General features: G+C 42.5%; 1 protein-coding gene across 1 annotated transcript in view; it reads right to left on the bottom strand.

Annotated features, from left to right (window-relative positions):
• Positions 1–18,037, bottom strand: part of LOC147123500 (ubiquitin-associated protein 2-like) — a 57,327-nt gene extending 39,290 nt beyond the window's left edge. The window contains exons 1-9 of the mRNA XM_085966186.1: positions 18,029–18,037; positions 17,822–17,861; positions 16,130–16,307; positions 13,228–13,297; positions 10,197–10,383; positions 5,949–6,040; positions 5,700–5,747; positions 4,266–4,347; positions 3,635–3,849 (exon numbers count right to left, since the gene is read on the bottom strand). Of these exons, the coding sequence (XP_085822312.1) occupies positions 3,635–3,849; positions 4,266–4,347; positions 5,700–5,747; positions 5,949–6,040; positions 10,197–10,383; positions 13,228–13,297; positions 16,130–16,307; positions 17,822–17,861; positions 18,029–18,037 (921 nt within the window). The remainder of the gene's footprint in view (positions 1–3,634; positions 3,850–4,265; positions 4,348–5,699; positions 5,748–5,948; positions 6,041–10,196; positions 10,384–13,227; positions 13,298–16,129; positions 16,308–17,821; positions 17,862–18,028) is intronic.
• Between the last annotated feature and the right edge of the window lie 285 nt (positions 18,038–18,322).

Below are 18,322 nucleotides of genomic sequence, written 5' to 3'. Positions count from 1 at the left end.
CGCTGCGAGTATCAGATGGGTGGGGGTTGGCGGTCTGCTGCGTCCCGGCTGGTGTCCAAGATGGCGGCGCCCATGATTCCCATGTGGCTGGAGTCGTCCAAGATGGCTGCTGCTGCGGTGGTTCGCACATGGCTGGGGAGGCCCAAGATGGCGGCTCGCACGGCCCACACGCGGCGCTGCTGGCGTTCGGGGTGGCTTTGGCCTTGCAGACGCTGGCGTAGTGTCCCTTTTTCCCGCAGCCCGAGCAGGTTGCATTCTTCGCCGGGCAGCGCGCTCTGGGGTGTTTGGCCTGGCCACAGAAGTAGCATTTCTGGCCTTGGGATACTGCTGTCTGGCTTTGGGACACTGCTGCGGTAGTTGGGCCGTTGTTGGGCTGTGGCTGGGGCGGCACGGTGCTATGGGGCTGTCCTACCGTGTCCCAGGTTGTCGTTCCCCGCGGCGTCCACGGTGCAGAGGAGTAGGCATCCATGCCCCGGAAGGCTGCGTCCAGCGTTAGTGCGATGTCGGAGGCTTTGTCGAGGGTGAGGTCACTCTGCTCCAGCAGTCGCTGTCGGGTGTAGTTGGACCTGTGGCCCGCTACGAAGGCATCCCGGATCAGTTCCTCCGTGTACTTAGTGGGCGTTACCGCCTTACACCCACAGGCCCGGCCAAGCACGGACAGTGCTTGGAGGTATTCCTCAGTCGATTCCCCAGGTTGTTGCTTGCGACTCCCCAGAAGGTGCCTAGCATATACTTCGTTCACAGGGCGCGTGTACTGGGTCTTGAGGAGCTGGAGGGCGGCTGTGTACGAGGTCGCGTCCCGGATGACTGAGTACACTCGGTGGTTCACCTTGGAGATCAGGACAGACAGTTTGTCCGCATCCGTTTCGACCGCAGTGGAGGCAGTCAGGAATGTCTCGAAGCACGTAAGCCAGTGAGCAAACTTGGTGGAAGCGTCCGCTTCCCGACTGTCCAGGTCCAGGCATGCTGGTGTGAGGATCTTCTCCATTATAAAAAATTTAGTTAATAAAATTGATGCGCCATCAATTACTCAAAAGACTGAAGTTGAGCGAGTAACAATCAGGCTTTTATTAACTAAAGAATGAAGGTCTTGTCTCGAGTGGTCGACCCGTCCAGAATACTAAGGGACTGGGAGGTAGTCACTTATATACCTGGAATAGTGGGAGGAGTCAGCCGAGGCATGTCCAGACCTGTACCTAGTGGAATACACATACAGACACAGACAGGTATGACAGTGGTTTACCACATTACCCTTTATAAATCAAGTTAGTAGTAATAAGGAAAGTTGAGCAGAATCTTTTTAAAAGATGTGTCTCGTGGTATTTCAACGCCACAGGGAATGATTTGCCTGGATCAATTTTGTCAAAACCCTCAATCTTGAGAACTTGTTAGGTCACCACAAAGTTGCCACTATTCTAAAGAAACCAAGCTCAGTTTAATGAACATTTGAGTAACTAAACTTACCACAATCCAAAAACATCTTTGTTGCTTCCCTCTATACCTGATCAAGAACAATATCTTGCCTGCTAGTATCTTGTTCTCCATTTCCTTTTTTTTGATGACACACATGAGGTTGAAGACTGACCAATCTCCAGGTGAGGAAATTGCAGATGTTTTAGTCAATCATCCAAAGCTCTTGGGAGTCAGTGTCATAATGGCACAGGAGGCCGTCATTTAGCCCATCGAGTCTGAGTCGCCTCTCCGTAGAGCAATCCAGTCAGTCCCATTCCCCCGCTCTATCCCCGTAGCCCTGCAAGTTCATTTCCCTCAAGTGCCTATCCAGTTTCCCCTTGAAAACATTGGGTGTTTCCACTTCCACCACTTCTGTTGGCAGCGAATTCCAGGTCATCATCACTCGCTGTGTAAAAAGGTTTTTCCTCACATCCCCCCTGTATCTCTAGCCCAAAACCTTAAATCTGTCTCTCCCTCGGCCTTGTACCATCAACTAGTGGGAACAGCCTTTCCCCGTCTAGCCTATCCAAACCCACCATAATCTTGTACACCGCTATCAAATCACCCCTCAACCTCCTTTGCTCTAATGAAAACAAATCCAGCTTCTCCATTCTGGTAAATCTTGATTCAGAAATTGTCCCCATAGATTGGAAAATTGTTAATGTCACTCCATTAGTTAAGGGTAGGAGAGCGAAATTAGTCTGGTGTCTGTTGGAAAGTTACTAGAATCCGTTATTAGGGACAGTGTGACAGAGCACTTGATCAAATATCACAGAAATCACAGAAACCCCCACAGTGCAGATAGAGGCCATTTCGGCCCATCGAGCCTGCACAGACACATATCCCACCCGATCCCCGTAACCCCACGTATTTAATCCCCCTAACACTAAGGGTCAATTTATCATAGCCAATCAACCTAACCCGCACATCTTTGGACTGTGGGAGGAAACCGGAGCACCCGGAGAAAACCCACGCAAACACGGGGAGAATGTGCAAACTCCACACAGACAGTCGCCCGAGGCCGGATTCGAACCCGGGTCTCTGGCGCTGTGAGGCAACAGTGCGAACCACTATGCCACCGTGCTGCCCTTAAATATGAACTGATCAGATAGCCAGTGTGAATTTGTAAAGGACAAGTCATGTCTAACTGCTTAACTGAATTTTCTGAAGAGGGTACTAGCATGGTAGATAAGGAAGTGTCTATGGATGTTATTTATTTGGACTTACAGAAGGCATTCTATAAGTGTTGGAGCAGTGAATGACTGACCTCAACTTCAGAATTTCCACATCAGGATGCACACACACTAAATCCTGAAGTTGCGGTCAGTTTCAAAGGGGTAATGACAGCAAACTGTGGAGGAGACACACCCCAAACCCCAGACAGTGTTCACTGCCATTCAGAACGCCTCAGATAATGAAGCAGTCCATGCCACCATGCAACAAGACCTGGACGACGTTCAGGCTTGGGCTGATAAGTGGCAGGTAACATTCGCGCCACAGAAGTGCCAGGCAATGACTATCTCCAACAAGCGAGAGTCTAACCACCTCCCCTTGACATTCAATGGTATTACCATCACCGAATCCCCTACCATCAACATCCCGGGGATCACCATTGACCAGAAACTTAACTGGACCAGCCACATAAATATTGCGGCAACAAGAGCAGGTCAGAGGTTAGGTATTCTGCAGCAAGTGTCTCACCTCTTGACTTCCCAAAGCCTTTCTACCATCTACAGGGCACAAGTAAGGATTGTGATGGAATACTCTCCACTTGCCTGGACGAGTGCAGCTCCAACAACACTGAAGAAGCTCGACACCATCCCATCCAAGACAAAGCAGCCTGCTTGATTGGCACCCCCTCTACCACCTTAAACATTCACTCCCTCCACCACCGGCGTACCATGGCTGCAGTGTGTACCATCTACAAGATGCACTGCAGCAACTCCCAAACCCGCGACCTCTTCCACCTAGAAGGGCAAGGGCAGCAGACGCATGGGAACACCACCACCTCCAAGTCACACACCAGCCTGACTTACAAGTAGATCGCCTATTTCAAAAGTAATTCATCAGTTGTGAAGTAATTTCCCCAAGACATATTAGGACAAGCTCTTATTTTTACACAACATTTTAGAATAACTGAATAACACACTAGTACACAAATAAAGGCACAAATGATACTTACAAACATGGCAGGCCCATACTGGAATGTGCTGGGTACTCCAGGCATACCAGCATAGTATGGCAATCCTGTGTAACTGTAGCCTGGTGGCAAAGCTGGGTTTAAGAAGGCCTGCTGAGTGGTGTGATGAGTCTGGGTCTGATTTTGTTGAGGCTGGGCTAGTGTTGTTGCTGGAGCAGGTGAGGCAGAGTCACCCCTGCCAAACTTTGCGAGGTCACCTGAAATATGGGATCATACGCTATTTAATACGGTTCAGTAAAACATTATCCTCTTCATTGTTACAGGTCCATTACTAATTTGCTACCATAGCTACATCAAGAAATGCTTCTTTGATCATATCGCTGGCTGAGGAATAACTGAATGCAAGAGACTTAGATAAACTTAAGCTGCAAGGTAAATGCAGAATATATTTTGATTGCCCAACAAAAGTATTAAAATATGTTTAACAAAAATAAAGATTACCACCTTTAGAGATGAGGGAGTATAAACCACCTTTTCCCTTGGGGGATTAAAGTGGGATAGATAATAAATGAGTTGACCAACATCTGTGGAAGGAATGAAGTTGTTGCGCCAAATGGCATTTTCTAAAAATTTACTATTGGGACGAGCTGTCCAAGAACCTGTAAATACACACCTGAGTAGGGGTTGCTTGCAAGACTTCCATCTCTGCTTGCAAGTGCTGCAGCTGGAGCAGGAAATGCCATTCCATAGTAGTCCTGGATGAGAAAGAGAAAAAGATGTGCGAGAAAGAGAAAAGCGCAAGATAGAGAGGGGGGAGCGCAAGAGAAGGAGCAAGGAGTGTAGAAAAAGAGTAAAAGAGTTAAAGAGGGGGAAAAAGAGCAAGAGGGTGAGAAACAGATTTTACAAATACAGTATGCATCAAATCTTAAAAATGTGCAAAAGTCTGCATTACTAAAAAGTTTCAACATGAATATGGTAGTTTATAAGTGCATTCCTCTACAAATAGAAATAAAAATTCAATAGTCGTAACTGTTTGATAGGTATCAAAGAGCAAATGATAGAAAACTTGGATAATCATGAAATGTTAAAATGTATAAAGCCTTTTGGAAAATGAAAGTGACTAGTGAATGCTCCATGTACTGACAGGAATTGGAGTAATGCAAAAATCTTATTCAATGACATCTTTCAATGCAACTGAAAGACAACAGTGCTGGAGGACCTGGGTTTCATTTTACAACCTCAGCAGTCACACCACTATCTCCAATAGTAGAGGCATACCAGCTATACACTGACTTACAGGATAAAAGCAACTCTTGTTGGAGCTTAACTGACCAACTGGGAAATTGGCAACCAAGATCCATCCAGACCTGTATTCCACATCAAGGAAGAAAAAGATGCAGAAAGCAGGAGAAATTGATGTTTCACAACACAAGACATTCCGAGATAGAAGAGTAAAGCCAAGCAGGCCACCACAGCTTAATTCACACTCAAGGGATTATAATACTTTTGTCAGTCTGCTCAAAAGAATGGAGTCAGCTGTGTTTAACTAAGGGAAGATGGGGGTAGTATTAAAAAGAATCTCTACTTGCAAGTTCCCATTAAACCTCTTGTGCATCAGATTATACTAGTGTTAAAAAACACCCTGTGGAGGGCACAGAGTAGCAAAAAAGTGTCACCATCTTCTCTAAAAATGTTAAAAACACAATAATCAAGATATAAAACCAACCATGGCAAAACGAATTACAGGAAACTTTGTGATATCCGGCACCGACGGGACCGAGCTGTTGCCGTCCCATCAAAACTGCCGGACAAACCAGCGCTAATGTTAAAACATACGGAGCTTTTGAACTCTATCTAGCAACAAACTATGTTGCTTAGCAACAGCTTCTAAACAGTCGGCTGTACCTTGCAAGCATCTATGTAGCTAAGCAACAGCTTCAGCTAGACCTTGCAGAGCCTGACTGGTGAAAAAAAGCAACGAAAAGAAAAAAAACCTAACGAAACGGCTCCTGATTTTTGCCGGTGGATCGAGCATTCCGGACAATTAACCTCCGGATAAACCCAAGTTTCCTGTAGTTTTAAACAGTTTGCAAAAGATTATACGAACCATAGGTAGTCTGGATTGAAGCACCTGAAGGTCATCATATCCATAGATCTATTGTTTGAAAGAGAAAAAAATCAAAATCCCCAAAGAAATATTTCAATTTGTTGAGTAGTAAACAATTTACAAATTTTTACTATCTAAAGCACAAAGCATATGTATAGTCACTACCAAAGCAATTTCACTGCCTGATCTGCAAACACACAATTGTTAATTAGTATTTGCATTCAACTAATAAAGTACATTCACTCTTACTGGGTATGCAGGCAGCAGTCCCCCTGGTCCAACAATGTACTGATTGTGTAAAATAGGAGGCACACCTTGAGGAAGATTTGGCGGCGCCTTTCCTGCAATAAGAAACCAGCTGTATTAAAAATATGTCCAAGTCATGGAGAAAAAGCCACGGCTCACGAGTTTGTCCCTCTGCTGTTTCAACTCATCCAGCACAACAGGCAACTGCTTTTTGAACTCATGTCTGACCTTACCTGATAAAAGTTTACCGGATAAAATTTTAATCACCCCTTGAATGCACCTCCCCACAAAGATTAGTTGCCATGCCTTAACCATCACCTCTCAATAAGCTGTAGAGGTTAACCATAAATGATTTTTCATAGCGTGCCCTATTCGGACAGGTGAACCTCTTGTTGCTCATCTCACTTTCCAATGCACGTTTTTCCCCTTTTGAAGTCGAGACTTTTACAGATGGGCAATAAATGACAGTGAGCCCATATCCAGTGAATGAATAAAAAAAGTGTACGCGCATGTGGAAAAGAGAAAGGCTCTCCAATATGCAGTAGGCCAGTGCTGGAAAAACAGAAGTTGTGAGGAGGGATGTAGGGCTGGAAGAGATTGGAGAGATAATAAGGAGTGAGGCTATGGAGTGATGAGAATTTCAGTGTGCTTATACTGGAAAAGGTGAGGGACAGGAAGCCAATGGAGGTCAACAAGGAGAGTGTAAGACGAGCAGAGTTTAGTACAGGATAGCATGCAGGCAGCATTAGTCTGGATTAGTTAAGTTTAAGTAGTGTGGCATCTAAAAGGCTGTTGGAAAATACATCCTTAGCATAGCAGCTTTAGCTGATTTTTTAAGATAGGATTTTCTTTTCTTCCTGGTCAAACTTCACCTGTAATGGAAAGCAGATCTTAAACATGTCTGTAAAAGCTATTCCGAAATTGTAAGATGGGGATGGGTCCAACAAAGCCCACATTGGATGCTGATCCAGGCCTAGTTTTACTGGGAGAATTAGCAACTGTTACATTTGTATCGAAGACTTTCTAATAACCAATTGTAATCTGCTTTATGGTCTTACTACTGCTTACATTCTTTTTAATAAACCAGTTTCATAGCTGACAGCCCACCTTAAGCCATCATCTGACAGCAGTTAGTCTACCACTCTTCAAAGGCTAGGAGATCATGAAGGGGACTGTGCTATACTAGACAAGCTAAATAAAGTAACAAGGGTTTCTATTTGACCCCTGGATGACAAAGCAATACCAGATAGTGTGTGCAAGGTCACACTTCAGCTCATAGGGAGCAAAGGCTGGAAAGGCTCACTCAGTGGTTGTCCTGAACCTGGATATTCGAGAATGTCAAGTCAAATCCAAAAATAACAAGACACTCAATTACATGATTAAAAACATCAGTAAACAAACTGATCAGATCAAAGCAGTAACAAAGCTAAGTTTCATAACTTAACCCAAGTGCTACAGTAAACATACTGCACTTTGAGAGTACATGTACTTATTCTTCGGTGCACTATAGCTTTAAAAACTGCAATATATTTCCATACAATTAATTTCACGAAGGGATACACGTCCATGTAGTCCACATCTGTTAGGGAGCAAATGTTACTACCAAATATTGATGGATCATGAGTATTTATAACCTTGCAATTAGTGGGGATTATTGAAAGATAACATGCCAATTTATGATTTAAAAAAGTTTAGTACAAGGGTTTTTTTTTAGGGGAAAGGAAAGTGCAATTTATATCCAAGGTGGTGAAGTTCATTATAGCAAGTGAATTGAAGTTTATGTAGCTTCTAATATGTATTAACATATTAAACCAACTATGCATCAGAAGATTGAACTATTGCATTTCTCTAAACCAACATGCAGACTATAGCTCAGTGCCTCATTCTACAATCTCTTGTACAGACACGATGCTTTTGGTCCGAGACAGGTGAGCTACCCCTATATAAAATCTTAACACTCAATTGCCAACCAAAAGCAGTGCCTGATTACCCCACAAGCAGAAACTAGAAATCACCACTGGAAACTACCAGCATTGAATACATGCACTAGCACCTAAGAAATAGAAGTAGACCATACGGCCCTTCGAGCATGCCCGCCATTCATGGCTGATCTAGCTCAGCTCTACCTTCCCACACTAGCCCCATATTCCTGGATTCCCTTAGCATCCAAAAATCTAGCAATCTTCATCTTGAACATACTCAACGACCGAGTATCCACAGCTCTCTGGGGAATTTGAATGAAGAAATTTCTCATCTCAGTCTTAAAAGGTCAACATCAACCCTCTCTTGGACTCGAGGGGAATCAAGGGATATGGGGATAGTGCAGGAAAGTGGACTAGAGGTCAAAGATCAGCCATGATCTTATTGAATGGTAGAGCAGGCTCGAGGGGCCAAATGGCCTACTCCTGCTCCTAATTCTTGTTAGGAGACCAAAACTGTACGCAGTACTCCAGGTGCAGTCTCAAGGCCCTATATAATTGCAGCAAGACTTCTTCACGCGTATACTCTAATTCCTTTGCAATATACTATTTGCTTTCTTAATTGCTTGCTGTACCTGCATGCTAACTTTGTGTACAAGGGCACCCAGGTCCCTCTGAATACCAACATTTCCCAGTCTCGCCATTTAAAAAATATTCTGCTTTTCTATTTTTTTACGACCAAAGTGGATAGATAACTACACACTTCTCTGCATTATATTCCATCTGCCACGTTCTTGCCCAATCACATAACCGGTCTAAATCCGTTTGCAGTCTCCTTGCGTCCTCTTCACAGCTTACTTTCCCATCTAACTTTGTATCGTCAGTAAACTTGGATACATTACACTCGGTCCCCTCATTCAAGTCATTGATATACATTGTAAATAACCGAGGACCAAGCACAGATCCATGCGGTACCCAACTAGTTAAAGCTTGCCAACCCGAAAACGACCTGTTTATTACCGTTTTCTGTCCATTCACCAATTGTCAATCCATGCTAATATGTTCCCCCAATCCCATGAGCCCTACTTTTGTGCAGCAACCTCTTGTGTGGCATCTTATTAAATGCTTTTTGAAAATCTAAATACTTCATATCCACTGGTTCCCCCTTATCCACCCTGCTAATTACAACCTCAAAAAAACTAAGATTTGTCAAACACAATTTCCCTTTCATAAATCAGTGTTGACTCTGCCCAATCAAAGTGCTCGGTTATCACGTCCCTAACAATAGATCCTAGCAATTTCCCTACTGGCCTATAGTGCCCCCTTTTCTCTCTTCCCTCCTTTCTTGAATTGTGGTGTTACGTTTGCTACCCTCCAATCAACAGGGAGCATTCTAGAATCTAGGGAATTCTGGAAGATCAAAACCAATGCATTCACCATCTCTGTAGCTCCCTCTTTTAAAACCCTTGGATGTAGGTCACCAGGTCATGGGGATTTGTCAGCTTTTAGTCCCATTAATTTCTCTGGTACTATTTCTTTACTAATACTAATTTCTTTCAGTTCCTCATTCTCACTAGATCCTTGGTTCCCCACTATTTCCAGAATTGTTTTGTGCCTTCTACCATGAAGACAGATATAAAGTAATTGTTTAATGTCTGTCATTTCCTTATTTCCCACTATAATTTCTCCTGTCTCTGCCTCTAAGGAACCCACGTTTACTTTTGCTAATCTCTTTTCACATACCTATAGAAGCTTTTACAATCTGTTTATGTCTCTAGCGAATTTACTCTCATTCTATTTTCTCTCTATCAATTTCTTGGTCCTCATTTGCTGAATTCTAAAATCCTCCCAATCCTCAGACTCTACTCTTTTTGGCAACATTTTAAGCCTCTTCCCTTTACTCTAACACTATCTTTAACTTCGTTAGCCATGGTTGGACCATTTTTCCTGTGGGGTTTTTATTCTTTAAGGGAATGTATATTCATTGAGAATTATGAGTTAATTCTTTAAATATTTGCCATTGCTTATCTACTGTCATATCTTGGCACATACCAAATGTCCAATCTTTAGGAAAAGTGAAAACTCTAATTGCAGCATTATTTGTGGTAGAAAGAAAGGAAGAGAAAAGAATGAGCGAGTGATAAAAAGAGTGGCATAGAGGAGAAAAACACTAATGTAAAAGGTTATGAGAGACAAACAATCTGGTGGGTCCTGGTTGAAGTTTGAGAACCTCTAACTCACTTAAGAACAAAGTATAAAATCTGAAAACAAATGGAAAAAAAACAGTAGGCCCCCTTTAACAGGGAAGGCATTTAATGAAATGGCTTTCTACCTGAAGACACAGAAGGAACTGCCCGTGTGGTAGCAGTTGGCATGGATACACTGGCAGCACTCAGTCCAAGGCTGTTTGTAGTGTTTAGGCTGTTGGAGACACTGACCGACGACGTGGTGATTGTAGTAAATGTCAAAGGAGTGGAGAAAGTTGTAGAAGTCTGCAAACTGCTGTCAACATTTGTGTGCTGCAGGAAAATAAAACAATGTAAGCACCACAGCATTGTATTGCTAAAATAGCAATGGCCAACTCACTGAACTTCACACCGCAGCCCACATCCGTCAGTACTTCTTCGCCTTCCTACTCTCCTGCCACCACCCCAGGCTTGAATACACCTTGACATTCTCCAAAGGGTTTATTGAGGCCTTACGAGTAAGAATTCCAACTCCTCCATCCTCCTCTCTTGCTGAACATCCCTCCCAGCACACCAGTGATCAATAATCACCACCCCACAATTTTTCCCTCCAGAACATACATTCATTCACGAACAAGGCCCTGCCATCCATGACCTTATTGCAGATGACTGCATTCTGGCTTTGACAAACAGGGTTCACAGGTTACTGAAGTCTTTCCCAACTGGCTATACTTTCCTTAACTGGCTATACTTTCCACCATCTGCCCCACCAAAACTATCAGAATAGTAGCGTTTTCCATCATCAAATCACACCTTGGTCTCTGCCTCTGGTACCACCTTCTTCAAACACCTCACCTTGCTCCACCCCCTCTGGCCTCTCCTTATCAGGGACAGGTGTGAATTAATTAAGGAAAGCCAACACGGATTTGTTAAAGGCAAATTTTGTGTTTAACCAACTTGATCGATTTTTTTGATGAGGTAACAGAGAGGGTTGATGAGGGTAATGCGGTTGACGTAGTGTACATGGATTTCCAAAAGGCGCGCAAAGTGCCACATAATAGGCTTGGCAGCAAAGTTGAAGCCCATGGAATAAAAAGGGACAGTGGCAGCATGTATACAGAATTGGCTAAGTGATAGGAAACAGAGTAGTTTTTTGGACTGGAGGAAGGTGGTGTTCCCCGGGGGTCGGTTCCAGGACCACTGCTTTTCTTGATATATATTAATGACTTGGACATGGGTGTACAGGGCACAATTTCAAAATTTGCAGATGACTCAAAACTTGGAAGTATAGTGAACAGTGAGGATAGTGATAGACTTCAGGAAGACAGACAGGTTGGTGGAATGGCCAGACACGTGGCAGATTAAATTTAACACAGAAAAGTGCAAAGTGATACATTTTGGTGGAAAGAATGAGAACAGGACATATAAACTAAAGGGTACAATCCTAAAGGGGGTGCATGAACAGAGCGACCTAGGGGTATGTGTGCACAAATCGTTGAAGGTGGCAGGGCAGGTTGAGAAAGCAGTTGAAAGGGCTTACAGGATCCTAGGCTTCATAAATAGAAGTATAGAGTACAAAAGTGTGGAAATGATAAAGAACCTGTATAAAACACTGGTTCGGCCACAATTGAAGTACTGTGTCCAATTCTGGGCACCACACTTTAGGAAGGATTTGAAGGCCTTAGGGAAGGTGCAGAAAAGATTTACGAGAATGATTCCAGGAATGAGGGACTTCAGTTACGTTGATAGACTGGAGAGACTGGGGTTGTTCTCCTTGGATCAGAGAAGATGGAGAGCAGATTTGATAGGTGTTCAAAATCATGAGGGGTCTGGACAGAGTAGAGAGAGAAGCTGTTCCCATTGGCAGAAGGGTCGAGAACCAGGGGACACATTTAAGGTGATTGGCAAAAGAACCAAAGACGACATAAGAAAAAACTTTACACAGCGAGTGGTTAAGATCTGGAATGCACTGCCTGAAAGGGTGGTGGAGGCGGCAAACTCAATCTTATCTTCGAAAAGGGAGTTGGATAAGTATCTGAAGGAAAAAAAATTTCCATGGCTATGGGGAAAGGACGGGGGAGTGGGACTAGCAAAGAGCTAACACAGGCTCAACGGGCCGAATGGCCGCCTTCCGTGCTCTTGCCTCCCTCAGCCTCTGCACTGAGCAATTCCTCATCTTTGGTGATTGCAATCTCCACTTGCTTTGCCCTCTGTCAATTTCACAGGCCTCATCTTCCTTCAACTTCCCTCCATATAAACTCTCCTACCCATATTCCTAGTCACCCTTCGGCCTTACCATCTCCTGTGACCACTCTACTCCATGATCTCAAATCACAGACAAGGTCATCTCCAACCATTTGCTTATATCCCACACCACCCAACCACCCCCCTCCAACTCCACTTCCTTCTGCACCCATCCCTGGAAAACTTGTCCCCCCAACTCACTTACAAATGCACTTTCAAACACCAAACAGCCCAGCCTCCATTTGCCACAGTATTTCTGTAGCTGTCGATCTGTTCAATCACTCCCTCGCCACCTACGATACCCTGGTCCCTTGTAAAACATTTAGCCTCTCCTGGCTGTTCTACGTTAAAGGAATTACATAAGCATAATTTGCTGTTTTTGAACCTCATAAGGCCAAGTAAAAAAGCCAACATAAAAGAGAATAGATTGTGGTCATTTAACACTTGGTTTACTGGATACAACAAATACTTATGAAAGCAAGATTTTAATAATCATTGAAGATAAAAAGAGAGTCAGCACCAGGATTCATTTACCTATATAGCTGGAAAAAATACAGGAAACTTGCGTTTATCCGGAGGTTAAATGTCCGGAAAGCTCTATCTACCGGCAAAATTTAGGAGTCGGTTCAGATCATTTTTTCTCTTTTCGTTGCTTCTTTTCTCCAGTCCTGGCTCTGCAAGCATCTCTGTAGCTAAGCAACAGCTTCAGCTAGACACTTGCAGGCTGCGCCAACTGTTTTGAAGCTGTTGCTAAGCAACAGGGTTTGTTGCTTCACACGGAGCTGAGCTCCATATGTTTTAACATTAGCGCTGGTTTCTACGGCAGTTTTGATCTAACAGCAGCAGCTCGGCCCCGTCGGTGCCGGATACCAGAAAGTTTCCTGTATACTAAAGGAGAGCAACAGCTCAACATGAAACAGTTAACATACTTACTGCATGTGATGAGCTTGCAGTTAGTGAAGAGGCAGAAGGAAGGCTGCTGCTTTGGTTGTTTGGCAAAGAACTGCATTAAAAATTTGTTGCAAGAAAGAAATGGTTAAGCTAAATTGCACTATGCATGGTGCAGTAATAGTGCTCAAACACTGAAGATAGTCATGTAAAAAATACTCTCGTTCACCAAAGCACCAATGGTCACTATTTCAAAATTGACGTCCAATCAATCAGCTACTTAGATAAAGAATGTGGTGCAGGTCAATGCATCTATTTTTCTGGTTCTGTAGGAAAGCATTGAGCCACTGCTCATCATCGTCTCCCACCCAACAAAACACTGCATGGACAAAAAAAAGTTACCCTCAAGAGAGAAGCAATGAGCACAAAGCCGTATCTCATTGTTCAGCGGCACTGTTGAACCATCAACACAGCATCATTATCCCACATTTCAACTTTATCCACCAATGCAAACTCCATACAAATGAATAAAGAGCCATTAAAAATTCAGGCGATACAAACATTTCCTCTTAAATCTTTCAAAAAAGGAATAAAAGCTTACTTTAAATTTTCAACTTTTATTAGAGCTTCTTGTAGACAGATTAGTTATGCGAGAGAGCAAGAAAATTAAAACAATCTCGCAATGCACTGCAGAACAGGGGCAGATAAAGAGCATCAGTGCATGTACAGCACTATCCAAATTAGTTGAGTACAACCCACCCGTCACAAATTCATGCTCACTATCGCCAATTAGTCCATGCTTTTGCTAAGCTTTTACCTAGATCACCCTAGAAGTTCACCCACAACGAAGGCAGGACTAACTGTCCTATAATTTTGTCTTATCCTTTCCCCTCTTGAATAGTGTACACATTTTGTAACCCTCTAGTCCCTTGGCACAATTCTATTCTCCACAGATTTTTGGAAAATTAATGTCAGTGCCTCTGCTATCAACTCTCCAACCGCCTACCAGTATTCTGGGATGCATACCAACTGGGCCTGGTGACTTTTCTATTATAGTCCCATTAATGTTAATGCAGTTTCCTTCGGAATACTTGCCTCTAGTAGCTTTCACACCTTCCTCAGATACTTGTATTGGGCATCCCTGCCATTATGGCTTTAATCATGTCCTTAAGTAGTATAAAGTGGTAACCATTTCATCTGTGGCCCAACCTCCTCGACCATCCTTTTAGTTGTGTGTTTATAAAACCTCTTGCAGTTTCCCCATTAACATTAATTGCCAATCTAGTTTCACACTTGGCCTTCTCACTTCCCCAATACTTTTGTTTATTGTCCCTATAGTTACCACATATATCTTCTAAAACCCATTTCGCACTAACCTATATTTATCCATGGAACCCCCCCTCACACAGGATGCACCCCTTTACTCAGTCTGAAACTTTTACTTCATCCATCTATTTAAATACCTTGCACTGCTGGTCTGACTTTTGATTTGCCTTTTTTGCCCCAGTTAATCTGGGCTGAAGCCCTTTCATCCTGCTAAAATTAAATATCCAGTCCAATACCTTTATCTTTGATCCCTCTTTCACTTTACCCATCTTCAATGTGAACATTCAGATGACATTTCCCAAATATTCTTCCAACTTGTCTGAACTAGCACTGCATCCTTCCTTAACAACAGAAAATGCTGGAAAAACTCAGCAGGTCAGGCAACATCCGTGGAGAGAAATTTGAGTTGACGTTTCGGGTTTGACCCTTCTTCAAAACTGGAGAGAAAAGGAACTAGATCGAAGGCAGGGCTGCGATCGAACAAAAGAATAAAAGAACCAAAAGAAGTAAAAGAGATTAGAAGCTAGACGAGATGGTAATAGGCTGGGATTAGGTGTAAAGTGTACTGGCAGGGCAAAAGATAGCTGCCAGGTGTGAGAGAGAAACAAAAGGAAAGGGGGGGGGTGGGGGGGGAGGAAAGGAGTGGAAAAATATAAGTAAAAATGAAATAGGGGCCGAGGCCTATTACCATCTCGTCTAGCTTCTAATCTCTTTTACTTCTTTTGGTTCTTTTATTCTTTTGTCCGATCGCAGCCCTGCCTTCGATCTAGTTCCTTTTCTCTCCAGTTTTGAAGAAGGGTCAAACCCGAAACGTCAACCCAAATTTCTCTCCACGGATGTTGCCTGACCTGCTGAGTTTTTCCAGCATTTTCTGTTGTTATTTCGGATTTCCAACATCTGCAGTATTTTGCTATCGTACTACTGCATCCTTCCTTGTTGGGTATGCAACACACAGATCAAGGAACCAGTCCTGGAATCATTATAGAACCTTCTCCCCAGTTTGACCACAAACAATCTTATCCCAGTCTCTCAGGAACATAGGAAAATACAGGAATGGAAGTGACACTACATTCCGAGGATAGTCAAAGTCCCCCATTAACACCTGCTACCATAAACTTCTCCAAACTGCCTACAAATCTCCTCAATGTTCTTACTATTCAATGGTCCATAATGTACTTCCAATCAGGTAACTGATCCCTTATTTCTTAACTCAAGATTCCAGGCACCAATATATATATTTTTTATGGCTTTAATCATGTCCTTATTAAGGCTGGCCTCCCGTTGTCACCCCACCCCTCCCCATTGCAAACATTATAGCCAGGAATATTTGGATTCTGGTCTTCCCCCAGATAAAGCCAAGTTTTCATCAAGGCTAGGCCTAGTCCTTCCATTCTAATTGGTGCCTTAAGGTCTCCATTATTTAATACTTGACATATTTTCTTAATATTGCAACCCCAAGAGTTTTGTACTTAGTATCTCATTCCCTTCCCTCCCAGTTCTTTCCTTCACTATCCTTCTTAGCCATTACATCCGCCCGGCAGTTTGTTTCCCCATATTCCCATTCTGTTTGTTATATCAAACAAAATTGTTTTTCAAGAAGGAATTAGCTGATATAACATACCTGCTAAGTTGCGAAAGGGAGCTGCTGGGCAAGTCAACGGTCTGGTTCAAGCTGGACAAGCTAGCAGAATGTTGTGATACTGTAGGCAGCAGTGAAGCAGTGGTCACACCAGTGGATAATGAACTCACACTTGGTAAAGATTGTGACTCAGCTGATTTCACTGTGGGACATACTGTAGCTGAAAAGAAATGTTTCCATCTGTATAATTTCACTCTTGCTTCATAAACATGAAAATAAATTGATGACCAATTAATATCAATTAATGCATAATAAAAAAGCTGTATTTTTAATTAACTTGGATGAAAATATGTAGCAATGTCGCACAAGTTCTTAAACAGCCAATATCAAGCTTATAAAATTGTGAAGGCTCCAATGATTAAATTAAATGCTCCAACATGGAACACACTGCCGTAAACAATCAAGTTAATTTTCAAATGAAGTCATAACGGTTCTGTTCCAGACTAACACTGACCGGATCATTCACTGTAGCTACAAGAGGGGTTACTAAAACTGAACCATGTGGAAAAAAGCTCTACAAGCAACATGCACTTTCCTCTCCCAGAATTATCAGGACACAGTTTTAATCTGTATAGTGCTTATCCTAGTGATGCAATGCCATAAGACAAATTAATTTTGGTCAGCAGTACCAAAAAATGGACACAAAAATCAAGAGGCCGACTTAGTCAGACTACTGCAGGCAAGTACAAAACATGTTCAAAGCCCATCTAAAATATTTTAAATGCTATACTCCAAAAGATGAAATACTGTGGTATGTATGAAGCAGGACTAATCGTTACAACAGGGACACCTGTTGCTATCAATTCTTTAAAATTAATGGCTAATCATCAATCACTCTACTCACTATATACCTACTCAGCTTCCACTCAATTGTCCCAAGAAAATAAAACTGTACGCATGGCTAACTTATCATGCAAATATAGATACAAAAAAGAACTGAAAATCGATCATAAAAATGGAATTTTATGGCTATAAAAGTGACATTCAATTGTGGTTAAAAAAGGCAAAGATACTGGGTTGCATTATGAGGGAGATTACAAATCAAAAAACATTGTATTGTTGTTGTACAAGGCACTGGACAGATCCCAGTATGCAGTGCAGTGACCAAATCATCGAAAGATATTATGCTCGAGACAAGAGAGCGAGAGATGTCATTGAAATGCTATCAGTACGGTTATGAGGAAAGGCTACATAGCCAAACATTTTTATTTTGAATCATCAGTGTTGCTAGATTATATTCATTAATTACTCAGTATAGTTATAAACCTCCACAGGTACAGACTATTGTCAAAATGGGGAATATCATCTCACTCGCTCATATATAGATGGCCTCATTCTGGAAGTACACCTCAGTTTATTTAAAAGAGCAGCAAGACCAAGTCACAAAAAGATGTTTACACAAAAAAATTACATTAGGTCAAGAAGAGATAGGGAGGGAGTTATGTACATAGTGCACAATTACATTCTAAAACAATGGTACATGTTGCAGATATTTTGGATGTGCTCTGATGACTGCCTTATTCAAGTGCCAAACTACATAAAGTACAAATTTTGCTAACCCTGCAAACTGAAGCAAGAGGAATCAGAGAACCGGTATTCACCGTTACTGATGCTAGCTTTTTAATACAGATTTAGTTAATTAACTACACACAGTTGACTTTTTTGAATACTCACTTTCAAGTGCCTGTTGTGTCCCAAGGCCATTGTAGCCATTCTGTAAACAAAAGATAGAAATGTCTGACTGGTGTTAAGGATATCTTAATCATGGAACAAACTATTTGCTGTTCTTCTAAAACAAAAAGCAAAATACTGCAGATGCTGGTACTCAAATTAAAATAGAATGCTGCAAAACACTCCGGTCAGGCAGCATCAGTTTCTTACTTGACCCATTCATTACTTGACCATCCCTTTTGTCATTTAATCACCCCTGCCCTCCACCCTACCACCAGATCTTGCCCTTTGTTATTTACCTTCTCTTCACCGACCACCACCCCTCCTTTTCCTGGGTCGATACTTGCTTAACAGCTTTTAATCTCTAACAAAGTCTTATAGTTCTGATGAAATATCATCGACCAGAAACGTTACAGTTTCTCGCTCCACAGATGCTGTCTAACCTGCTGAGTGTTTTCCAGCATTCTCTTGTTTTCATTGTTCATCTAACTTGTGTTTAAATTT

This window comes from Somniosus microcephalus, chromosome 2, assembly GCF_052327205.1.
Source record: "Somniosus microcephalus isolate GS21.2 chromosome 2, FLI_Smic_1.0, whole genome shotgun sequence".
NCBI classification, from domain to species: domain Eukaryota; kingdom Metazoa; phylum Chordata; class Chondrichthyes; order Squaliformes; family Somniosidae; genus Somniosus; species Somniosus microcephalus.
Note: the sequence above shows the minus strand (reverse complement) of the source record. Positions and strands in the feature narration are given on the sequence as shown.